The sequence below is a fragment of the Gopherus evgoodei genome, chromosome 1, assembly GCF_007399415.2.
Source record: "Gopherus evgoodei ecotype Sinaloan lineage chromosome 1, rGopEvg1_v1.p, whole genome shotgun sequence".
NCBI lineage: Eukaryota > Metazoa > Chordata > Testudines > Testudinidae > Gopherus > Gopherus evgoodei.
Genome location: NC_044322.1, coordinates 349,617,527 through 349,644,012, shown reverse-complemented (window position 1 = coordinate 349,644,012; position 26,486 = coordinate 349,617,527). Strand labels below are relative to the sequence as shown.

General features: G+C 40.1%; 1 protein-coding gene across 2 annotated transcripts in view; it reads right to left on the bottom strand.

Annotated features, from left to right (window-relative positions):
• Positions 1–491: 491 nt before the first annotated feature.
• SEMA3A (semaphorin 3A) overlaps positions 492–26,486 on the bottom strand; it is a 209,648-nt gene continuing 183,653 nt past the window's right edge. For both annotated transcript variants that reach the window (XM_030561793.1, XM_030561881.1), the window contains 5 exons: positions 25,824–25,865; positions 19,722–19,879; positions 15,437–15,504; positions 8,320–8,462; positions 492–2,634 (listed from right to left, as the gene is read on the bottom strand). In XM_030561793.1, coding sequence (XP_030417653.1) covers positions 2,179–2,634; positions 8,320–8,462; positions 15,437–15,504; positions 19,722–19,879; positions 25,824–25,865 — 867 coding nt within the window. In that variant the 3' untranslated portion in view covers positions 492–2,178. The remainder of the gene's footprint in view (positions 2,635–8,319; positions 8,463–15,436; positions 15,505–19,721; positions 19,880–25,823; positions 25,866–26,486) is intronic.

The following is a 26,486-nucleotide window of genomic DNA, read 5'->3' as shown; positions in this document are numbered from 1 at the left end:
TCAAGTTCCACACAGAAGGCTTTTAGGATCTGGCCCTTGCTATACATGTTAGAAACTATACTTCACTAATTAGGAAGAAGAATTATGTTTTTTTGTTTTGTTTTTTACTGAGTGGTAAAGAGACTTGGATCACACTGTGAGAGAGGCTGTGCCACAGCAGGTTGTGTTGCACTGTATGCGTGAATGCAGATAATATTGTGAATCATAAATGCAGCAGCGGGTAACAGTAAAAAAGGTTGGTTATTAACCTCAGAATAAGGGGAACTGTTTTATAAAGCTCTTATAGCAAACCAAGGATATCACATGGCCTCTAGTAATCTCCTCACCGACATGAATCAAAGTTATGTGGCGGGGAGGGATAGCTCAGTGGTTTGAGGATTGGCTTGCTAAATCCAGGGTTGTGCAGTTTAATCCTTGAGGGGGCCATTTAGGGATCAGGGCAAAAATCTGTCTGGGGATTGGTCCTGCTTTGAGCAGGGGGTTGGACTAGATGACCTCCTGTGGTCCCCTCCAACCATAATATTCTATGATTCTATATGCCATGAGGAGTTTACAGACCATAGTGGGGTGAAATAAGAGAGAGAGGACAGCTGATAATGGACTTCAACAAAACTGGGGCATATCTATACTGAGGTGAACCAAAACCATTATTCATAGATCCTTAAAATGGAGATACTTATAGTACAATTACACTGTATCTGACTTTATCCTACAGCCCCATTGAATAGATACTGGTCCAAATTCTCCACTGCTGTAACCTCATATACTTCAATATGCCAATTTACAACAGCAGGGGACTCAACCCACAGGTGAAATGAACCCCTAGGGCCCCATGCAGAGAGGGCCTAGGAATCAGTTTTGGACAATATCCTACCACTTAGTTGTGAGTAAAGGTCCTTCTGAACTGAACAGGAGTTTTGCTCATGGATTAATGGCTGTGTATGAGCTACAGTATTTAGATGATTTTCTCTTCATTGGTTCAATCTATTCATATCAAGATATTATTCAAGCTGAATTTTTTCATGTACACGGACCTCACTAGAACATGTGTCTATATAGCGCGAATTTGCATATAACATGGTTGCAGCCATGGATCCCAAATTTAATTACTTTAATTGCAATTAATGTTAACATGGTCCCCTCTATAACGCTGTCCCTGCATTAATGCGGTACCATGCATGGATCCCAAATCCCGCATTGTAGTGTGGGTCCGGTGTACTATATTTTGAGGGAGAGAGAATCCAAAAACTTCCATGCTATACAGAGACTTTCATGTTAAATAGCATAGAAGTTACTTGTCAAAAAGAATATCAGGGGAGAAGCAATGGGGTTAGCTGCAGTGTTACTGCCGTGAAAGAATTTCCAAACAAGAGAATAAAGCAGCTTGTCATTGGCTGTTGGTTTTTCTTCCCTTTAAACCAATAATTAGAAAGTACAATATTTCTAAGACAAAAAGCCTATTCTATTTTAGAAAAGAGCTAACGTTTACTGCATATTCGTCATGGTACATTTAAATTATAGTTTTAATAAAATACATCTTTAAATCAAAGATGAAAGAAGTCATCAGTAGTAGGCCAGTGTACTCCACTCTTTTTTTTCTTTTTTTCCCTCTGGATGCTGGCTGGTTCATGCTGTTCAGATTGCCACAGACCATCTCATTTAGTATTGTTTTTACCTTTCCAGTACATATAAGCAAGAGACGTGGTAGGCCATAAAATAAAAAAAAGCCTTGCATCCATCTAAATGTTGGGATGGTGATCAGCTTAGCTAGTCCATGCAGTTTTTTCAGTTAAGTTCAGAAAAGGTAGCGCAGCTGATGAAAGGTGGGTTTTCTTTTATTTTCTTTTTAAATGGCAGCATGAAATATGACACTTTTCTATCTTGAGCAAAGGAGAAAGCAAAACCTTTCTGATGAATTCTTTGCAGAACTCGTTGAGCAATAAGCTAGGTCCAGGGTGAGTTTTCATCCTTGAAACTCTGTCTGGGGATTGGTGGGGGAAGGTCTGCTAGGAAAGTTAGAAATTGATTTTATTTAAATCTGGTGGAAATTGTTCGAACTTCCCACCCTTGTAAACATCCACATAATGCCATGAAAAAGTTCATGTATATTGCATTTTTTTTCCAGTTATCTGTCTATACAAGTTTTTACTTGGATGAGGTTCCTAGAGGTAATGCAGCTCAGACACTCCGTGGTGCCCTCTCAAATTCGTGGGTCCTCCTATTCCTACCTTTCTTATTTTCTTGTAGGTGCTTCCACTTATTAGTATTCACCTGGGTGTTGGCGGGTCTTTGCCGACGTTGTTTGCGGTCCCTTTTCCAAACCTGTTCGCAGAACTCATCCATTGAATTGAGGTTGGGGTGGTTGATTAACTGCATGAAGTCTCTATACCAGACTTTCTGACTAGGGGTCATGCTGTTGGAAATCTCTTTGACCTTGGAGCCATCACCATCGTCTTCTTTATGAAGCAGCTCTTCCAGGTGTTCAGTATCAATTACTTCCAGAGTCACTTTGAGCAGGGTTTGCATGAAGCCATGCTCCACGGCATGACAAAAGTAAATGCCGGAGTCTTTCCGCTGAAGGGTCCGTAGCAGAAGGCCTTGTTCTGTCCTGATGAAATGATCATCCACTTTTATCTATGTTGGAGAAAAGGAAACATTTCAACAATTATCTCTTATAAATGTTCAGAACTATTCCCTAACCATCCCTAGTTCCCTGGCATATTACAGTAAAATTTGGCATAAAAAAGCATATTACAGGGAACGAGCACCTGGTCCCTCTTTAGCTGTGAAAGGTTCCCCAAACACATGGAAACACTATAGATCTGCTGCTCAGGAAGCCAGGGAGGAAGAAAGTTTATTCCACAATCCTGTGTGCTGTGAAGCTCTGTGTGCAGTGGAACCTCTGTTAGTGGGGTTTGTGAGCAGGCTATGGGAGATGCAAACTGTGCAGAATCAACAGACCTACCATGGATGATACTAGCCACCATGGACCAGGTGAACCATGGTCTCTGCTCTATGCCATTCCTCCAGGTTGGGAAGGTGAAATCTGACCCTTTAGCCCCCACCCTGGTGCTCCCTAGTACAAAGCCCTCAGGCAGAGGGAAGTGTGCTGCTAGAAGAGAGGAAGGTATGAGAAAAGAACTAGATATGAAGCTTAAAATTACAAAGTACAATAAGCAGGCTTGCAAAAACTCACATTTGTGCAAATGATTCGATAGGTATACAATTTGTGCGTGTGTGTGTATGTGCGCGTGCAGGCACATGTACATGTGCCCATGCAGTTGTTAGAGAAAGTGTATCACACCCATTGTGTCATCCACTAAAATTGGATACTAAAGAATTAAATACTTAACCAGCTAAGCAAACAAAGCAAAGCAAACAATATAAAGCTTCTAATGTGACCAGATAGTCAGCATGCAGTTTGAAAATGTATAGTCCTTGGCTTCCTTGTTTGACTCAGGTTCTAAGTTGCCTATAATTTTCATTCTTCAAAAAAATGCACTGGAAGACATTATTTTTGTTCTCCAGCTTCAGTCAGAGCTGTCTAGTCAGCAGGGTAAAGGTTATTCCCTTAAAAATGATGTGATGATATGATCTGACTGTCTAAGAGGATGTCTGTGTTTCTACTAATCCCCTTGAGCACCTGGGCGTACTATATACTGTATATGAAACAATGTAATGTAGGTAACTACAGAAGGAGAAAAAACTCACTTTAAAAATGTCAGTGTTGTGTAGGAAGGGTTAGTCAACTCTTTGCCTCTGTGGACATTTCTTTAGGTGTGAAAAATGATATATTGAGCACCATAGTTTTTGTGAAAAAGCAAACTGCCAATGTAGTGGTCTCCATAAAGGCAACTGTTTTGAGATTCGTGGATAGTATGTGTTATGGAGGTCTAAACTAATGGCAATGCATTGTTTATTATTATTAATTATTATTATTCAGAAAGCTTCACAATTACTGTTATGTAGTTTGGATTCATGACCTGTTTTGTTTAATCATTTCTATTATGTATTAATTTAGGAGCGCCAAAGAGAAGCCCACCAAATGTTAAGATGGTTGGAATAGATACAGTTTGAACCCAGCCTCCTGGTGAAATGTTAGTCAAGTGTAGTCAAGTGAGCAAAGAGGAGACATGTTTGAGAGCATCTAGGAAGGCAATTGGAATTTTGGAAAAGTTAAGGAAGCAGCTTGGGGAAGATAACTTCAGGAGGTAGCTTTGGAATTAGATCCAAAGTGCAGTTGGAAGAGTTTCCAAAGTTCTATCCACTCTGGTAAAAAAAAACAACCCTTTAATAACAGTGACAATATAGAATAATATCTAGCACTGTTTCTTTATTTTATGGACTCGATTTTCCCTCAAAACTCCCATTGCTCTCAATAACAGTTCAGCACACAAAATGATGGCAGGACTGGGTAACATTTAGCTATTTGGTTGTTCTGCCGATGGAACATGAGCAGGTCTGTGCCTGTACATCCACAATATGAATTTATTGCATAATGATTACTATCGCTGTTGACAAACACTGATTTTTTTTTTTGCATACTAATGGTAATGCATCTCAGATCTACTTAAACTCTACTGTTTGTGTACAAGTCTGTGCTATGGTTCTTAATGAAAAAACATTATGCTTTCCTAGCTAACATTATGCTTTCCTAGTCCACTAACAGGCTTCTGGTCCCTCTTCCTGACTCTCCATCTTACCTACTTCTAAAGAGCCTCACAAGATCCAACAAGTCTGATAATGTTCCTATTGGGTTGCCTGAATGCTGATCCAGTCAGATACTCTATGGGGACTCTGTATTTAGAGGAACACAATGAAGTCTTGGTGAAATTCATCCCTGTGGAGAGGGCAAGTACCAGACCGCTTCACAATCTTATTACCAATGAAGACTTATTGGATGGTATAAGTGGGGTTTAGGTGTGAACATGCTTTGTGCTTGCCTTCTTCACAGGGGTGGATTTCACCCTCTCAGGAACGTATCTGACTGGAAAAACCAACAGTGTGGTGAATGCACAAGCAGTGAGTGTTAGGAATCTGCAATATCTTGAAAGGTACTGATGCCTTCAAGAGGGGGTGTCTCTGAAGGGGAAACAAAGAGACAAAGTTCATCTCCTGATCTGAGCTCTTCCAAGGCTCAAGAGGGTTCAAAGCCAGGATGTCTGTTCAGCCCCATCTTGAGCTGGCAGTGTCTGCAGTAAGGACTGCAGGAGGAGGGATCTGGGAGGGCACTTTGGTCATTTAGGGTAAGCTATATGGTGGGAGGGAAGAGACTGTAAAGGTTTCCTGTTGAGAAGCCAGAACAATCTTTTGAGGATTCATGGAATGAGGATAGCCTGGGGTAATAGAAGAGATGAGATATTTTGTTAGAGTGGGCTGAGAGACAGGGAAAGAGGCAAGGCTCCATTTGCAAATTAAAACAAAGGCTGGTCTTGTTTAGGTAAAGGGCTGGAATTCAGGTGGATTGTTATCTTCAATAACTCATGGAGGACAGGTGAGGTTTCAGAGGCCTGGAGAAGGGCAAACATAGTATCTAGCTTTAAAAAGGGAAACAAAAAGGACACAGGGAATTATCAACCCTACTCTGATGCCTTGAAAGATTCTGGAACAAATAATTAAATAATCAGGTTGCAAGCACCTACAGGATAATAGAGTTAGAAGTAATAGCCAACATGGATTTGTCAAGAACAAATCATGCCAAACCCAAGCTGTTTTCCTCCTATGACAGGGTTACTGGCTTAGTAGATAGAGGGCAAGCTATAAACGTGATATATCTTATTGTGGGGTTTTTTTTAGTATGGCTTTTGACACAGTCCCACGTAATATTCTCATAAGCAAAGTAGTGAAATGTGGTCTAGATAAAATTACTAAAATGTTGGTAGAAAAACTGCTTAAAAGACCATACTCAAAGGTTAGTTATCAGTGGTTCACTGTCAAATTGCGATTGCATATCTGGAATCCCAGAGGGATCTGTCCTGGATCTGATACTAATCAATATTTTCTTTAATGACATGGATAATAGAGTGGAGGGCAGGATTATAAAAATTGCAAATGACGAGAACAAGCTGGAAGGGGTTGCAAGCACTTTGGAGGGCAACATTGGAGTTCAAAACAACTTTGACAAATTGGATAATTGGTCTAAAATTAACAATATGAAATTCAATAATGACAAGTGCAAAGTTCTACACTTTGCAAGAAAAAATTAAACGTAAAACTACCAAATGGAGACTAACTGTCTAGGCAGTAGCAACGATTAAAAGAATCTGGGGGTTACAGTGGATTACAAACTGAATGAGTCTGAAGTGTGAAGTTGTGGCAAAAAATGCAAATATCATTTTGGGATGTTTTAAGCAAAGTGTCATATTTGAGACACAGTAGGTAACTGTCCTGCTCTAGTAGGCATTGGTGAGTCCTCAACTAGAGTACTGTGTCCAGTTCTGAGTGCCACACTTTAAGAAAGATGAGGACAAATTGAGAGAATCCACAGGAGAGCAACAAAAATGATAAAGGTTTAGAAAACCTGGCCTATGAGGGAGGGCCAGCTTTAGGAACTGCAGGGCCCGATTCGAATACCCGGCAGCTGTCCGGGTCTTCGGCGGCACTTCGGTGGTTAGGGGTCCTTCACTCGTTCTGGATCTTCCGAGGCACTGAAGGACCCCCTGCCGCCAAAATCCTCCGAAGACCTGGAGCAAGTAAAGGACCCCTCGCCGCTGAAGTGCCGCCAAAGACCTGGACTGCCGCCGGGTGATTAAAAAAAGTTTAAAAGGCGCCTAAGGCGTGGGGCCCGATTCAGGGGAATCGGCCTAAAGCTGGCCCTGCTATGAGGAAAGGGTTAAAAAAACCAGGCATGTTTAGTCTTCAGAAAAGAAGATGAGGGGAACCTGATAATAGTCTTCAAATATGGTAAGGACTGTTATAAAAGGGATGGTGATCAATTGTTCTTGATATCTACCTAAGGTACTACAAGAAGTAATCAGCTTAAACTGCAGCAAGGGAGATTTAGGTTAGATATTACAAAATAAATGTCTAACTTTAAGGATAGTTAAGCACTGGAATAAGCTTCTAATGAAAGTTGTGGAGTCCCCATCACCAGAGATTTTTAAGAGCCAGTTAGACAGCCATATATCAGGGATGGTGTAAATATACTTGATGCAGGGAGCTGGACTAGATGACCTCTCAAGGTCCCTTCCAGCCCTATATTTCTATGATTCTATATTGCATGCTGTGATGCTGTATGATTGAAACACGACCATTTATATCATTAATATTGCCACTATTTGACAATTGCAAGAAATCTGCTACAAAGTATGTCATGTAAGTTATTAATGGACAAGTTACAATCTATCAAATTTATCTAATATGATTATCCCATTTAAATCCATGTAACATCACTGTATCTGAAGTTATGAATATTGATTATATACCTGTATTTCAAAAGTGTTTGCTCTTGGCGTAACACCCATAAGGAAGTTTACATCCAATCTAGCTAGCACATTGTGAATGGACCGTTCAAGTTGATGTCCCATTAAAGAACACTTAACTCTCTCATAGAAGAAGTTTGGCTCCACTCGATGAGCTTTGCAGTGGACACTTTAACCAGAATATTATGGCTGGTCCAAAGAGTCATCAAGCCATGTAAGGACACGTGACTTGCTCATGTGAACCTGGATTCCATTTTGTGCCTGTTATTTTCCACAAACCAAGACTGAGAGCACCTCGTCCACATGGGAGAAGGTATAAAGGATCTGGAAGCATCTCTATTTTGCCTCTTTCCTGCTCTGATCTCTGGACTATGGATTTACACTAAAAGGAGCATATTGACTACGGACTGAGGACCAGAGACCGCACAAGCCAACCTGATCCAAGAACTTTGCAATGATTGTGTGTATATGATTTCTTTGACCATTTTAACGCTCCCCTCTTTGTTTTCTCTTATAATTAAACCTTTAGATATTAAGTATTAAAGGACTGGCAATAGCATGATTATTGGGTAAGATCTGAGTTATTGACCTGGCTATGTGGCTGATCTCTATGTGGTGAAATTGGTTTTCAGAAACTACTCATCACAGAATCCAGTGTCTGCGTAGTGAGACACATTCTGGAATGCCTAAGGAGATGGCATTTTTTACTTCTTTTTAACCAGTGTGGCGAGATAGAAATTTACTTTTGTTACTGGCTTAGTAGAAGATCATGATAGAATAACCACCAGTTTGGGGGTGAGTCTGCCCTATTTCTCAGCAATTTGACCTGAGTCTGGTATTTGCAGCTGTGACTTACTGGGGCATGGTGACACATGTATTTGAGTTCATGCTACCGTACCTCTTCTTTTCGGTCCTCATTTTGCTTCTGGAATTGCCAGTAAACTCGAGCACGCTGAGATTTTGGACTGCACTCCAAGAAAGTGCTGCTGTTCTCTACTCCATAGATAATCTTTTCTTCCAGGCTCTGCCCACTTGGGTTATCTATAAGGCAAGAAAAGATGGAATAAAAGCCAATGCAAAAGAAAATGGTCAGCAAAAAAAATCCCAATTGCAATATTTATTTGCTCTTTTGGTAAATAATTTCACTGCTCCATCTTGGAAAGATATTCCAGATTATTAGATTGGTATAGGTGGCAACAATTAACCTGATCCTCCACAACTGAGCATCTTTTACAGATATTTACACTTGTGTCTGGAATAAGAAAGCTTGTTGGGTTGGTATTAAGAGCTATAGCACTGAACTGCAACATAATCTATGGTGTATAAGGATGCCAACATTTTGTGCCCACTTTGCATGGTGTAAATGACTATACGAGTTCCCCAGACAGTGGAGAATCAGACGCTAAGACTGAATTAGAACTGGGTGTTAAACGTACAGCAAACAGCATTTGCACTCTGAAAATCAAGTCCCCTTATGGTGTCTCAAGTAGGCACCCTAAATCAATATCAGTTTGGAAAATCTTGGCTAAAGTTCCTACCTACACAAATATCACTGCATTTTATTTATTTATTTTTTAGTTGAGCCAAGTGTAAAAACCTCAGCATTTGAAGCTAAGAAATTTCACTGTGAATATTTTGCACAACCCTAGTTTTTAGACATTAAGAAAAAACATCTAGGTCACGACAAGCATTTTTTATGACAAAACTTATGTGATGAGAACATTTGGGGTGTAGTTTTAGAATGTCTATAATGATGCCTCTTGGGCTTTATGATCACAATTCTTTGGAGCAAAGTAATAAAACATGAGACTTCTTACAAGTACTAATAATGTGTTTAGATTATATAGCATTGCAGTTTGTTGCAGCTGTTAATGACCAGGAATAATGTTTTTGAGGAAACAATCTTCAGTTAATCATTTCCTCTGGTGGTATAATTTATGGAAATGTAATGAGATGAATAAAACAGACATTATAGAAAAGAGGGGGAGAGACAGAGAAAAGTTAAATAAATTACTTCCTTCTGTAACAATAATACTTCATGATATCCACCAACTTGCTGGAAATATTACATTGCTATAGGACTTATATAGCATTTGATTCTCCTCCAATACCACAGAGGCAGTAAGGCATCATATTTCAATGCTCCACCTTAGCTCTTTAAAATGTTGTGGATTTAAGCGGCAATAGTACAATCATAATGGAGAATATATGGAGGAGAAAGGGATTGATAAGCTATTTAACACCGTTGATCTCATGGGGTTTCCTGTCTTTTTTGCCATTGTTTGTGGTGGTTTCCATATTACCCTTTTGATCTTTAGTATAGCAAATCTTTACAGAATCTGATTTTTTTTTAAACCAGGGAAGAATGTATAATTAAAAACCTCTGCAGAGCAATCCTATGTCAAAGGTTGTTTGATTTCACAATAACTTTATCATATTAGCTGTTTTATTTAGCAAACACAGTTTGTTCGAGGAACTGCTGAGCCAAAGGGAAGAAAGAAAACCATGGTCGTGGCTTATGTTGATAACAGTAATCATATGTTTTTCCTTAATGACATTCAGCCCTCAAAATCCAAGTGGGGTAGGAGAGGAATTGATGTCTACCTAACTCTTCGTAATGAAACATCAAATGGTCTATAAACACTAAGCAGCTAAAAAGTGTATTGCTTTGCTTTTCTCTGCTGGACTGTGAACCTTTAGAGCAAGCAAATGGGGTGCTATGTAAATACACGAATGAGTGAAGCAACTTTTTGGCTTCATCTGGAAACTGCAGCATTATGGAGATTGTTAGATAGGCTTTGGGTTGGAGTGGTGGGGGATCACGATGTGAGAAAGCAAAGAAAGGGAAGGAGTGGAAAAATCAAAGGCAGCCAAAAACACTGTTGTAGAGCATTGGGTTGAATCTGGGAGAAGTAGGGAAATGACAGAAATGTCAAGAAAGGGGAGGAATGGGTAGTCAAGTAGTACTGGGATAGACTGAATACAAGAAGGTGGATGAAATGGTGGAGTAGCCAAGAAAGCAGGATGGAGGCCTAGAAGTGATGGAAAAGCCTGGAGAGAAGCTGGGAAGGAAAATTAAAGGCTGGAAAGATCAGAGGAGCAGTTAAAAGAATCAGAAGGCTTTGGAAGTCATGAAGTTGGCCATGAAATTCAAAGCCAAATCCTGTCAGAATGTCGCAATTCCCAGGGCGACTCTAACGACAGGATCGATTTACTATCCTGATAAAGTGCCTTTAAACACATTACCTCTGACATAACAGAAGTGCTTAGAATGGGAAACTACTTACACAAAGGGAGATTTTTCTGTATACTGATGCTTCTCTACATAATCATATTCCATGAGGTGCTGTGAGCCCCTGCAACCAGTATGAGGAAAATGCAGATCTTTGTGCCCATTTAATGGCGAATAATAATAAAAAAGAGATTAATGAATCCACTACAGATATCATTGGGGGACTTGTCCTTTAGCTCAAGCAGAAAGGTTCATGCGTTTAGAACTGTGAATCTGGATTCATACCTTAATATTTGACCAAGAGTGACTGGTTACATTGAGCATTAACAACTCCTTTTAATGAAAATGTTTTTTGTGGGTGTCAACACTTTTCAGTATTTCGCTTACAGTGCTCATGTTCTATTGTGACTCTGAAATCAATTTCTCTATACATCCAAGAGATACGGTTGGTACATAAGCTATTTGTATCCTGCTCTATGCACATTCAAATGCCTAAAACACTCAGGGCTTGTCTACACTACCCACTAGATCGACAAGCAGCGATCAATCCAGCGGGGGTCAATTTATCTTGTCTAGTCTAGACATGATAAATCGACCACCAAGTTATCTCCCGTCAACTCCGGTACTCCACTGGGGTGAGAGGTGCAGGCGGAGTCAACGGGAGAGAGTCAACTGTCAACTTACTGCAATGAAGACACCGCGGTAAGATCTAAATACGTCGACTTCAGCTACATGAATAACATAGCTGAACTTGTGTAATTTATATTGATCCCCTCCCCTCCCCCCCCCCAGTGTAGACCAGGCCTCAGAGGCCTCTTGGTGAAAGTTGCTCTGTACTGTCTTTGAAAAAGGGTAAAAAACTGTCTTTTTTAACACACACAAACATATATCTCTTTGTGCAGTTCCCTGGCACAAGGAGGGAGAATGAACCAGTAGTGAATGCACAGGAATTCCTAGAGGTACGACTGGGTGGAAGGACCACCAAAGCATGCAACTGAAACCCACCAGACTGCCATGTGCAACATGGAAAACAGCTTAGAAGGATTTTCCATAGGATCAAGTAGCTCAGTTGTACACTGTGTGACACATGTTTCCAGCTGAAATAGTGAGTGCATCTGGTAACATTCCATAGTTTAAATTCAATGTGATTTTGTAATGTGACAACCTAAACGGAGTCAGAATTCAGGTGGGAGAAATTTCACTTTAGATCAAACAACTGAAGCTATCCAGTATGTGCATTATTTTGAACTCAGTGTCTTTAAGCCCTAGTGCTTTGTGGAACTAAAGCTGGAGGGCATTGTCAAGACATTGCAACTGTTCTTCTCTGAGTTAAAGGTGTTTCTAAGCACCTTCCCCTTTGGTTTCTCATTGAATTTGACTTCATCAAGGGTATCTTGCCATCAGCCTTTATGCGTCTCCTGTTGATGTATTTGAAAAAGTGTTTATTAATATGACTTTGGATGATTAGAGCAGGTTTTCCAAATGAAAAATATAGAACCACATGATTGGTTTCTAGTACGTTGCTAGAACGGAAACTTAGATGGTGTTTGATAATGCCTTAGTTCACCATCTGGTAAAATGCATATCATAAAAAGTTACAAACTGTTATTGTCCATATAGTCTGGTGGACTAGGGGAAGTGCTGATGTGGTATATCTTGACTTGAGCAAGGTTTTAGATACTGTCTCACATGACAGTCTCATAAACAAACTAGGGAAATACAACCTAGATGGAGCTATACGGTGGGTGCACAACTGGTTGGAAAACTATTCCAAGAGAGTAATTATCAGTGGTTCACAGTCAAGCTGGAAGGGCATATCGAGTGGAGTCCCACAGGAATTAGTTCTGGTTCTGGTCAATATCTTCATCAATAATACAGATACTGGCATAGAGGGTACACTCATAAAGCCTGTGGAGGATATCAAGCTGGGAGGATATCAATCAGGCCTTAAATTCAGGTGGAGCTGTCCAGAGTGGAGCTCCAGTAAAAATTTTCAACCCAACTGTAGCTTTTATGGCATGTTAGAGGTGGTTTTGGAGGGGGCTCCGGAAAGTACTCTATTTAAGCCTGGGTTGCAAGAGCTTTGGAGGATAGAATAAACATTCAAAAAGATCTGGAGAAACTGGAGACATGGTCTGAAGTAAATAGGATGAAATTCAATAAGGACAAATGCAAAGTACTACACTTAGGAAGGAACACTCAATTGCAGGCATACAAAATGGGAAGTGACTACCTAGAAAGGAGTATTGCAGAAAGAGATCTGGGGGTCATAGTGGATCAAAAGCTAAATATGAGTCAACAGTGTAACACTCTTGAAAAAAAAAAAAGAAACATAATTCTGGGATGTATTAGCAGGAGTGTTGTAAGGAAGACACAAGTAATTCTTCTGCTTTACTCCATGCTGATATAGCCTCAGCTGGAGTATTGTGTCCAGTCTGGGCACCACATTTCAGGAAAGATGTGGACAAACTGGAGAAAGTCCAGAGGAGAGCGACAACAATGATTAAAATTCTAGAAAACATGACCTATGAGAAAAGATTGAAAAAACTCAGTTTGTTCAGTTTGTTCAGTCTGTAGAAGAGAAGACCTGATAACAGGTTTTAAATACATAAAAGGTTGTTGCAAGGAGGAGGAAGAAAAATTGTTCTCATTAACCTCTGAGGATAGGAGAAGAAGCACTGGGATTAAACTGCAGCAAGGGAGATTTAGGTTGGACATTAGGAAAAACTTCCTAACTGTTAGGATAGTTAAGCACTGGAATAAATTGCCTTACAAATGTGGTCTTGTGGGCGCTAAAGTTTTCCATTTTTTCATTTTTAGTGCACTTTCATGATAAAGAGATTTAACTACAATACTTTTGTTCATCTTTTTTACAGTGCAAATATTTGTAATAAAAATAATATAAAGTGAGCATTGTACACTACATATTCTGTGTTATAATTGAAATCAATGTATCTGAAAATGTAGAAAACATCCAAAATTATTTAAATAAATGGTATTCTAATATTAACCGTGAGATTAAAACTGTGATTAATCAAGATTTTTTAAAATCTTATGATTAATCACAATTAATTGTTTTAATTGTTTGACAGTCCTAGAAATAAGCAGGGTTACTGCAATGTAATACAGCAATGTGAGCATAGATTAGTTGCTGTTATTATAAGGAGTTGAAGATACGTGGGATCCCAGGTATCTCCCTGTTCAGCCATCTCTACTTTGTATATCCCTGCAGTCTATTAATTGGTTTAACCAACACCAGCATCACTTATGTCACAAAACAACAGTGGTCAATTTTCTCCAGCAGAGGGAAGTATTGTCTTAGTGTTCTTTTTCATGTAGAGCAAAAAGTAAAGTTCTCATTCTCTGAATGAGAATGCTGTGAAGCATGTGACAGAAAATTGAGTTCCTGTGGGAAGACAGGTTTGTCTTCTGACATATAACCAGTTACTAAAACAAAAATCTGACCCCGGCAGAGGGAGAAGATTGGGGTAGACATATCTGGGGGATAGGGTTAGGGACTGGAGTTAGGTGGATGAAAGGGAATGGAGGATGAGCCACAAAATTGAATTGCTGGGTGAGGTTGGTGCTTTTCTGTCCCACTGCCCCTCCTCTATGTGCTAGCCCACCCTGGTGGCCAGGCTGGCCCCTTTGCCCCTGGGACTGAGCCAGCCCAACCTCACCTACACTGTTATGAAGAGATGGTGGTGGATTTGGGCTGCTGGGTGGGGATTACACAGGCTGCAGTGAAAAAGGCCTGGCAGTGGTAACACTGTTCCCCAGGTCACTATGGCTCCCTCCCCAGAACCAGCTCCTTGGCATCCTCCCTTCCCCCCACAGTACTCCCAGAGCCAGAGCTCCTTGGTTTCCCTTTTCCCGCACAGGCAACATGCAGAGAGCCCTGGAAAGGCAGAATCACCCCCATGGGCTGGCAGCATTATCAGCCTGAGTTCTAGCACTGCTGCCATTGTCTATGGAAGGGGTCAGCAACCTTCAGCATGCGGCCCATTGGGTTAATCCATTGGTGGGCTGTGAGACATTTTGTTTACATTGACCATTCACAGGCACGCCCCCCACAGCTCTCAGTGGCCGCGGTTCACTGTTCCCGGCCAATGGGAGCTGCAGGAAGTGGCAGCCAGCATGTCCCAGTTGGGGGACAAAATTATACCAAATGTGTTCGGATGGGGAGGAGGGAGGGATTTGCCATCTCTGTCTCCCCCTTGTGGTGCCTCTACAACCAGGAACAAAATAGAGGGATAAAAAAGTATAGAAATCTTATTCCATTTAAAAGTAGACCAGTCTGTTTATATTACAGGAAACAATCCTTGTCCCAAGAATGAACTAGCTGATGTAACAGTTCTTTCCCACTACAAGCATATACAATTTTGTGCCAATATGTTTAGTTACATCACTCTATATAGCAATGAGTTATGGTGTCACCTCTATGTAAAGCAACAGGTACACTGATGATAGCAATGATGATGGCCAATATGGTAATTTCCCATACAATATGTAAAGCTGATTCCTATGTTACAATGTCAGGTGCATCAGAAACTTTAAAAAAGTTTGAATGTGTTATTAGCTTGCAAATAAGAGTATACTTAATCCTTGATCTGATTCTTACAGGCAATCAAAATTAGCTTAACGACCAAAGGCAAGTTAACTTTTCATGAGTGGGCAATATAGTTTCACTCCTGTTTCATACTTTTGCTTCCCATGGCAATCATGCACAGTCTGAACATGATATGCCTGCTGGTTGTACTGAAACAAAATATCTATTACTTACCATGATGCTGCAGGTCAGAACAGTGAGTGAGAGGATCTCCATTTCGGATATCTTGTCGTCTAGTACGCCTAAGAAAATCACATCAGAAAATGTTATACACTTTCTCAGAGATGAAATTAAGTATTTGTGTTAGATAAGCCAAAAACGAATGGCACTGTTATTTACTGTTATATGAGGCATGCAACATCACCTAGAACACAACAGGGTAAGGGAACTCATACTTCACTGTATTCTATAGCATTGTAGATAATAAAACTTCTTCATGCTTCCAAATTAAGGCTTCAGTCATTGATAAATGCATGTGAACATATAGTAATCCCTCCTAAAAATACTGATTGTGAGTAAATTCATCGGTCTTTTGAAATGTATATTAATAAGAGTCCAACATGTACAAAAAGTGTAGCCTGTTTAATGTTTATTGAAAATACAAGGAATTTAAAATGGCACCATCTTGCCTACAAAGTGAGATTACATTAAATAGCCTAGCTTTGTCATTAGATTCTTCTAGATTACAGGCAAGAGGCTTATTTGGCAAACTAAAATGTTACTACTAGGGCTTAATATATTTAGAGATGGATAGAATAATGTTTAACTCAACTTTCTTCTGGTTTGACCACAACCTTGGATCTAAATCCATATGCAAGTTTTTGCAAGTGGCTTTCATCTTTAGTATGGGCTGAATTAAAATTCTGAATCGGAACATCCTTGAAAAATGGTCTATTCGAAGTCCACATCTAAATTGTGTAGCTTGAGTCCCTCTCTAGTTCTTATCACAGTCCCATTTAATATAACTTTATATTCCCCTCCAATTTGCTCTGCACCTCTTCTCTTTGACAAAGCATTGATCTATTTGAAAAATGTTGTGTTTTACAGAAAAACAAAACATATTTTTCTATACAGTTCTCTTTGGTTTGCATTTGTTGTGCTTGCTTTGTCTGTTTCTTTTCTTACCTAAACAGCTGTGATACAAAACCCAATTCAGTCCATGAAAAGAAGTTTTATTTAAAAAAGAAGAAAAGAACAGGGCAAACAAAGATGTGTTTTGAGAACAAGCACTTTACTTGGGGAATAGGAGAAAACCAGAGGGAATGCAAAGTCAGGAGAGAGCAAAAAGGATTAGGTGGCCGAACAATATTGAGATGTCAGATTATGGCATCTATTGACGCACACACAAAAGTGAAGTATCCTTGTAAGAGCCACACTTGATCTCACTCTTCAGTTACAATGGTACAAACTAAGCAAATATAATGGTTTCTGCAAAACAGAGATCATCTCTTACCCCTCCCATTGTTAGAGTGAAAATCAGTTGGAACACAATTCATTAACAGCCCCAGAACTGATGGGGGAGGCATGCAGTGGGTTCTCCATTAAGGGTTATCAGCTGTGGAATTTGATTCTGGATCTGGGTGGGAATTTTTTGACAATCTCTATGAAAAAATGCTGATTTGTTGAAATCAAAATTGTTTGTTAGAAGAAGGCAATTTCCTCAAAATTCCCATTTTGGAAAAAAAAAGCACCTAAATATCATTTTCAAAAGTGATTTAGTCAGAGAGAAGCCTAAGTTTCATTTATTTTTGAAAATGGGACTTATGAGCTATTGAACATTTCACCCAGCACTTATATAACTCTCTTCATCCATAGATTTCATGGTGCATCTCCTCACTATCTCCCGCCATGGGCATATCCAATTTTCACAATGCTCTGAATGAATAGATAGTCTCCTGGGTATGCTGCATAGCTTAACAAACTTTGACTGAAGGGAGAAAAGGGCTGGAAAATGGCTTTCCCATTCCATAATTCTTTTTTTCAGAAACAGGAATTTTGTGGAAATTGCCATCTTCTCACAGTTTTTATTTCAACAAATCATCATTTTTTTCTTGGAGAGATTGTCAAAAAATTCACATCCAGATCCAGAATCAAATTCCACAGCTGATACCCCCTAAGTCCCATTTTCAAAAGTGATTTTTAGGCACCGAGGAGACTAAGTTTCAATGTATTTCTGAAAATGGGATTTATGCAGTTTTGAACACTTCACCTTGGGTACATGAATTCCACTGAAAGTCAGTGGGACTTACATGCCTTAGAGACTTCTGTCTACCACTATTAATATTATGTTTTCCAGTATAATGACACAACAAGATGCATGAAAGCATTTTAATAGACGGCACCCTGCTATGTTGAGGTGGAAGTTCTAAAGATACACTTCATCTCTCTCACTCTAGGCGTTTGTACTGTATTTTCCCCATGGAAAGCTAGTTGCAATATGGGTGACTCAGAACCACACCCAGACCCAAATGGGCTTCAAAAGCAATTTTTGTCACTCCCTTCATAAATTCCACAGGCCAACTTATTTATAGAATTCTATTTGTAGGAATTAGACCTAATTAGACTCCCATTAATGTCAATGGATTTTGGATCAAGCATTTAGTTAGGATATCAAGCAAATGTCACACATTTCAGCATTAAGCCAGCATGGTGATCTATGAAACATGAGCTCCAAAGCATCTGCACAAGGCTGAGTCAAATGGTCACACTATAGACTTTCTAAACTGTCATTTAGACTCCTTAAAGATACACTGAGTGGAAAATATATAAAAGACAGAGAAATAAAGAAAATGACTATAAGCAAATCATCTCTACCCATGCACTAAGCCACAGCATTTCCAACACTTTTGGAATCTGGACTTGTAGAGATGCATTAGTGGGAGGCCATGACATTTGAGTTCTTTCCAGGAATGCTCATTTTGTGACTGGTGTATTTAGTTTATCTTCTTTATCTACCCCGGGAAGAATTATTTTGTCTCAAATTATTTCAATATTCTGGTGCAAAAATAAGACTGCATGTTTCATAAGCAGCTTTCCCCCTCCTCCCCCAAGGGTTTGCTTAGGCTACACTGAGGTACAAAACTTGACATTTCAATCCTCTCCAGCTGAAATATCTGTGGAGGAAACTCTCCCTATTGTCCCTTACATTATCTCATTTCTTCCAGCAGCCAGCCAGCCAACCAACACCCCGCCAACCGGAGTTAAATACATTTTGGAAGCATGAAATTCCTAACTGAAGTATTTGCAAACTTTAGCTTCAGAATGAAGTTTGCCTTTTCTGTACATAAATGCTGGGGTCTCTCATGTCTTCTTTGGTGTAAGACACCTATGGCATATTCCCTTTTAAATTATCACCATCTGAGCAAATTTTTTTTGCAATAATTTGTCTAAAATACTGATACTTAGAAGGTGATGATTTGTTGACCATGGGCCAAATTCTGATCTGATTTGCAGCAATGTTTATCAATTAAGTTATTCCAGATTTACACCTGAGTAATTAAGTATCGGGGGTAGCTGTGTTAGTCTGTATCCAGAAAAAGAACAAAGAGTCCAGTGGCACCTTAAAGACTAACGGATTTATTTGGGCATAAGCTTTTGTGGGTAAAAAACTCCACTTCTTCAGATGAATGGAGTCTGAAGAAGTGAGGTTTTTTACCCACGAAAGCTTATGCTCAAATAAAACTGTTAGTCTTTAAGATGCCACTGGACTCCTTGTTGTTTATACCTGCGTAACTGACAGCAGATTATAGAACCAGGCCCAAAGTCAATTCTTAATATCGATAGACTTAAAGTTTATTTGGAGGCAGAAAATGCATGTTTTAAAAACGTTAAGCCAAACAGCTACTCCACAGTACTTAGAAACAATATGAATTTTTATTTTTCATGTACAGGGACTGATACTGCTTCACAATGCATCTCGTGTAAACATTTACATCCATGCAAAGTGAGTGTAAAATGCTATCAAATCAGAATGGCTACACCATTTTTTCACAAGTTGTGGTATCAATCTGTCAGTTTTCATTAAGCCCCAAATGTTTTCTCATTCAGTTAGCATCACAACAACTTTTGAAAGTGTAGGGCAATGATGTTACAGTTGTTAAATACTTGTATTCATAAGTGTGTAATGATTGCAGGACTGAGCTCTCGATGAATTTTCTCTCCATTTTTTTATTGTTGACATTTCTCATTGTATAACACAGCAGATTTCCATTTCAGAGATGGCACCGTTCTGAATGTTTGTTTGTTTTCTATCATGGACTTTTCAAGCCATCCCCAAAAGTAGCCATGTTAACTTACCAAGACTTGATATTGCTTGCAACTTTGACAAATATGTTTTCTTTGAAATAGAAAGGGCTCCAGTTAACCATCCCATGAAAAACCTCAAAACTCCACAGGTCACCTTTCAGATCATCAATTAAGGCAAGTAGTAAATAATACAGACATCTGCAACAGTCCCTACCTCTTAGCAGTGGGGAAGTAACGTGAGCACGAAGAGCCGTCCCAAGCACAGTAAGGGTCTCTAGCAAGGCAGCATTCAGCACATGCTTTTCCATAAACATCGCAGCGGTGCAAAGGAAGCTGTGAAACTCCAGCAGCTGAGCCAATGTAGAGTTGTTGCTGTGAAATAAGTGCAAGTTGGGAAATAATCAGGTTTCACTGGAAAGACATGCACAATACATCAAAAACATATACAATGAGGGCTGATTCTGATCTCATTTACATGGGTTTTACACTAGTGTGTCTAGAGTGACTTCAGTGATATTGCTCCTGATTTAGACACGTGAGCGAGAAGCAAATCAATCCCAATATTTTTTCAAAAAGTCCAAGAAAATTATTTCCTGTTTCTATGGGACAAATTCTGATGCTGATTTTTGAATGAAACCTTCACGGACGTCAATGGAATTGCCATAAGTGAAGCGAGGTAGACTATATTTCTAAGTTCCTATCTTTCAATACCATAAAAATGGCAAAATTGGGTCAGACCAAAGGACAATGTAGCCTAGTATCCTGTCTTCTGACAGCGGCCAGTGCCAGATGCTTCAGCAGACGTGAACAGAACAAGGCAACTATCAAGTGACCCGTCCCCTGTCATCCATTCCTAGCTTCTGGCAGTCAGAGGGTTAGGAACATCCAGAACATATGTTGCATCCTTGACCATCTTGGCTAACATCCATTGACGGACCTATTCTCCGTGCATCTATCTACCGGTAATTCTTTTTTTAATGCAGTTATACATTTGGCCTTCACAGCATCCCCTGGCAACAAGTTCCACATATTGATAGTGTGTGGTGTGAAGAAGTAGTTCCTTATATGTTTTCAGTCCTGCTGCCTATTAATTTCATCATGCGATCCCTGGTTCTTGTATTATGTGAAGGGGTAAATAACACTACCCTATTCATTTTCTCCACCCATGAAGAGCCTGACTGACCTCAGTGGTAGAGCTAGTTGGAAAATCTGATTTTTAAGTTGAAATTTTTGAAGAAAACAACAAAATTTAATTTTTGTCAAACTTTTTCACAGAAAAGTTAGCCTTTTAGGTGGAATATCAATAATCAAAATATTTTCACTTGGAAGTGTTGGCCATGGTATCTCATGGGAGTTGTAGTTTGGGTGCCTCATACTCCTCTTCTCTATAGAACATGCTCCCTGGACAGACTACATCTTCTATAACTCACAACAGTCTCCCATCATGATGAAGGGTGGCGGCTGATTATAGTCCTTGGCTACAGTGCATCATGGGAGATGTAGTTTGGTTTCCTCATATCCCCATTTTCCTCTCTGGGCCCGGCTTCACAGCCAGACTGCAATTCTTAAGAAACCCTATAGCAGGATATCCAAATGAAAACAGTTTGGTTTTAGACTCCCCTTCCAATAATACCAACTGCTATGATGCAACACAGGAGATGTAATCCACCTGGGAAACCTGGTCCATAGAGGGTAATGGAGACAAGAGGAAGCAGAGCTACAACTCCCAAGAGGCATTATGGGAGCCTATCAAATAAAAATATTTTTGTTTTAGGCTCTCCTCATGATAAAAAAATTCCTGACATGTACAAAGTCACTGAAATGTAATTATCTGTGGGGTGGAAAACTCATGTTACAAAACTGAGGAAGCACAAAGACTTCAGGGCTATATCCCTCTCATTTTGAAAATGCCATGGGACTCTTAAAATCCCAAGTAAAGTAGCCAGGATCACAGTTTTTAAGGGCTCATGAAACAGATTTTCATTAGTTTTTCTGTTTCAGAGGATGAAGGGCTTGCATAAGAAGTTGTATTACTAGGGAGCCCATGGACCTAATTCACCTCCTGTGTTGTGATTCCATAAAGGTAAAGCTCATATGGGATTCAGTAATGCAAGCTGGCTGCAGTCACTACTTTGTTGAGATGCCCACAGCTGGCCAGTACAATCCCAAAAGGTGGCAGGGACAGATCACTTGCGCTATGTTAACACCTTTCCCAAGGAAACTTCCACCTCTTATGACGCCCTGGGTGGGATATAAAAGCTGCAGTGTCCTGGAGAAACCCCTTGATCACACAGGGATGTACCTAGTACTATATGGGATGCCTTAAGCTTACACAACTGCCATCAGCTAGGGGTATAGGTCAATTGCATGGAACGAGTGACTGGCAGCAGATATGACTGACTTTGAGTGATTAATCAGAAGTGTAATATATTACCGTAAAGTAGTAGGAATGTATATAACTGGGGCACTACTATATATAAACAGTGTGGCATGTACCTTACTGCACATAGCATGTAACAATTAATTCAAGGATGTATATTGAAAAATCAACATCCAAACTGTAATAGGTTTCAAGTACAGCAATGTACCCATTTTTGATTAGTCAAAAATGATTTCTAATAAATCTCCCTAGAATGAGAGGCTCTGAACTGAAGCACAGAGAGTCATAGGAAATATTAAATAAATTAACTAAGATCAAAAGAAAGTTGCTTAAAGATTTTACTTCTTATGGGACAGTTCAGAATGTTCAATTGGTTAAGTATAATATATGATTTAGGAATCCTATAATCAAGAGGGTTTCCAAATCACTCTACTTGATTCTCTTTAAAGCAATATATTTAGAACCCAGCTGTTGACCATTATGCTGGACACTAATAATAAATAATTCCAGCCAATATGAAACTCAAAAAATGGTAATGGAGTCATCTCCACGAATGGCCTGACGCTGCACCCTCAGAAGACAATTTGTGTATAATACATCAGCTGATTATCAGATCAAAATACAGCAAGAGACGCTGGCCATTGAAAAGATCTTTTCAAATTGCTAAGAGTCAAAATACATGGAAGCGGTCTCCATTTGCCATCACTTACCACACATTCATGTCTGAGATACAACTGTTTTTGCTATGGTTTGGAATAACAGATGTAAAATGCATCCCTGTACAGCAAGCCAGCACAAGGCCGGAAAAGTGGGGCATAGGTTTTGTATGGCTCTTCAGCACAGGACTGAATGTTATCCAGTATGAAAATATGCAGGAGCAGAAAGAGTGAGAACTGAATAAGATATAGTACTTCATACATGTATGCAAATAGACTAAGTTCTTTTTGAAGATCTAAGGGATTGTCTCTCTCTCTCTCCCCTCCCCTCCTCACCTTGAATGGAAATGTGGGTGGTGGGAACACAGAAATTCTTTGTCTCAGACAAAAAGTTTGTCAGTATCTACCCGTGATCTCCGTGCCCCATCCCACCCGTGGCTTCTATGAGCATAGGTGTTCATAAAACCCATAAATCTGAGCTGAAGAGGTACAAGGGGTGAGGGCTTGCACCACAAAATGCTACTTCCAGCTCCCCTACTCTGTTCTGTGAGTATTCGTAGCAGCAGGTGGGGAGGGGGATAGGTATGGGGGTAGAAGGGATTTTCTGTGATCTGTTCCTCCTCCTAAACTCAGGGAGCAATGAGGAGAAAATTATTGTAGATTGAATCTGGGTAACTTTTCAGGTTTTTCCTCTGTACTGTGGAGCCCCATCTGAGGGAATTTCTGGGGGCAGTGCTGGCTCCTGCAGTAACAGTGGTTTTAAGGACCTGCAGGGAGTCGGGGGGGCAAGGGGCTCTGCTCAGATGTCCTCCTGTTGCTGATCCACCAAGAACAGTGCAGATCTCAGGTATCAGTGGATTTAGGGGATGGAACACACATGACAGCCTTAGTGATGAACGCAAAATCTAACCTCTGTGAGCTAGAGAGGGACAGGAGGCACACCAAGGCTCACTCTGAATGCATTGTTAAGGGCTGATTAAGGGATAAAATTCACCCCTGTGCAGAGGGCCAGCCAGCACTAGGCCTTAGCTAGACACCTAGTGGGGAATGCCAATTGACTTGGCAAGACCGCCAGATAGGTAGCAATGGTAAAGTTTGAAGTACCAGTAGATGGGACCCAGAGACCTAGTAAAGTACGCAAGAGTAAGCAGAAAGATCTGTATGCAGGGTTGTATGAATCACATCAACGCACTCCTAGTTTATATATATATAGTGATGATTGCACTGAAAATATTGATAAAGCATGCTGATTTTGTTTACATTTACACTTTTGCCCTATGCAGTGCCTAGAACAGGGGTGGGCAAACATTTTGGCCTGAGGGCCACATCTGGGAATAGAAATTGTATGGCAGGCCATGAATGCTCACAAAATTGGGGTTGGGGTGTAGGGGGGTGAGATCTCCAGTTGGGGTGTAGGAGAGTGCTCTGGGCTGGGATCGAGGGGTTTGGAGGGCAGGAGGGGGATCAGGGCTGGGGTAGGGGGTTGGGGCATGGGGAAAGGTTCAGTGGTGCAGGGTCCAGGCAGCACTTACCTCAAGCGGCTCCTGGAAGCAGCAGCATGTTCCTTCTCCGGCTCCTACGTGGAGGTGCAGCCAGCTGGCTCTGCATGCTGCCCCTTCCGCAGGCACCATCCCTGCAGCTCCCATTGACAATAGTTCCTGGCCACTGGGAGCTGCGGGGGTGGCACTTGGGGCAGGGGCAGCGTGCAGAGTGGACCCTTGGGCTACAACTATGTGTAGGAACCAGGAGGGGGGCCATCCCGCTGCTTCCAGGAGCCACGTGGAGCTGCCCTCATCTCTGCTCCTCATCTGGAGGGCTAGAGAGGGGCAAACCCCAGACCCTGCTCCCCAGCGGGAGCTCAAGGGCTGGATTTAAATGGCTGACGGGCCAAATATGGTCCATGGGCCATAGTTTGCCCACCCTGGCCTAGAATTATTATGCTATTATGATGTTTATGTGAAACCCCACAACTTAAACACAATGAGTAATGTGTTTGAGATGGAAAACCTAGAATATCTTTTAATCATAAATATAGTGTTGAAGTATGCTGCCAAATACTTCTTTGGTACAAAGTCTCTGTGCCAAAAGCTTGTCATGCTGAATCATGAGTCTGTCATTTTTAATCCAAGGCTGGCTGATATTTCAAAAGCTTAATTTTGCCTGAATAACTCATATGGTGCTCTTTCCAGTTTTAGACAACATTAATATTGTAATTTGTTTTCTAATGACTTGGGGGAAATTGTAATCCCTTCTAAGTAAATAAAGATGCTTTGAAGAAGAAGTTATACTAAAAAGCACTGTACAATCAGCTGTCTTAAAAGAATGTACTTGTAAAAATAATCTAAAGCAGAGCATTTTGGTATGATGTGAACATATACACCACTTGACAGGTTTGTTTGTAAATGGTACATTCTTTTAAGCCACCGTTTTTGTTGATTTGGGAGGTATGTCAGGGAAGTGGCCCCAAACAAAATGCTTTGTGTCAAATACTGCACTTTTTCAGGCAGGTTTCCAATATACAATGGATTCCTAGTTGCATTTTCACCATTTGAAATGGAGAGTTGAGCTTTGTTCATTAGAAAATACAATTTAGCCCTTTGAAGGATGCCCTCACAAAGCCAATGCACCACTTAAGACCTATTTCAACAGGGTATAGGTCTCATTGTGACTCTTCCCAGAGAGGTGTTGTACGCCATTATTAATGAACCCAATCCTGCAACAACTTACTATCAGCTATTACTACCAGAACGTCAATGGAAATACTCATGTTAGTAAGCAAGATACTTGTTTGTATTTTCAGAATCAGGCTCAAAAATCACCTCTCTATTTTTATATATCTATAATATAAGGTATTATAAAGAATACCAGGGGTGACTGTGCTTCCACTTAAATCAATGAAGGGTTTTGTCACTAACTTCACAGGAAACAGCACTGAGTCCATATGTGTAAAGGGCCAAATTCAGACATGTTGTAAGTCAGTGCAATGTCTCTAAACTCAATAGCTTCTCAGTCACTGGAGCATTTAGTAATGTGGAATTTTTCTACAAGCAGCTGGTTAGTTTGTGTTTAGTTTACACCTTGCCAGTAAAGCACAAAACTAACTTTTTCCTTTCTCCACTGCCTGACACATTTTCCTTGAGAAACTGCTGATGTTTATGTAAAGGGATGGGATGTTGCTGGTATAATTAATATGCCTCTCCAAAGTGCCAAGTTACTGTCTCTGAAATATACAGGCCAATAAATATTTTAAAAAGTGATTTAAAGCTTGTGCATACAGTACCTGCTTTGTGGAAATCTTCATGGCCGAAATAACAGTGGGTTCCTAGAAAAAACATTAAAATGGGTTAAAGCATAAAACATGTTTTTTATAAACATGAAACTAGTGCTAGAGGGTCATCTACCAGCTAAGAAACTCTTTGGATCCTTTGATGGCATTTCTTGCTGACTATTAAAATGAAATGTTTTTATTGTTATAGGTGAATTAGAATGCATATGCATTTGTGCCTGTGCATGTCTAAATTCAACATCACAATGTAGCAATCATTTCTCATACTTCATTATTCCAGAGTTATTGGTTTTGCTGTTTGTTTCACTTTTGAAATTTATTTCTGCTCATACTGTTAATTTAAATTTACAGGAATGTATCCACCTAGCACGCATAGAGAAAAGCTTAAGAATAAATATTAATATGATAAGGTGCAAGTGATGGAACCCAAATGATCACTTGATCATTACCTGTTAGGTTCACTCCCTCTGGGACACCTGGCAGTGGCCACTGTCGGCAGACAGGATACTGGGCTGGATGGACCTTTGGTCTGACCCAGTATGGCTGTTCTTATGTAAATAAACCAATTACTTTTATAATACCTAGATGAAGACCCCAGTCCTGTAAACACTTATTCATGTGACTAACTCTCCTCACCTGAGTAGTCCTCTTGACTGT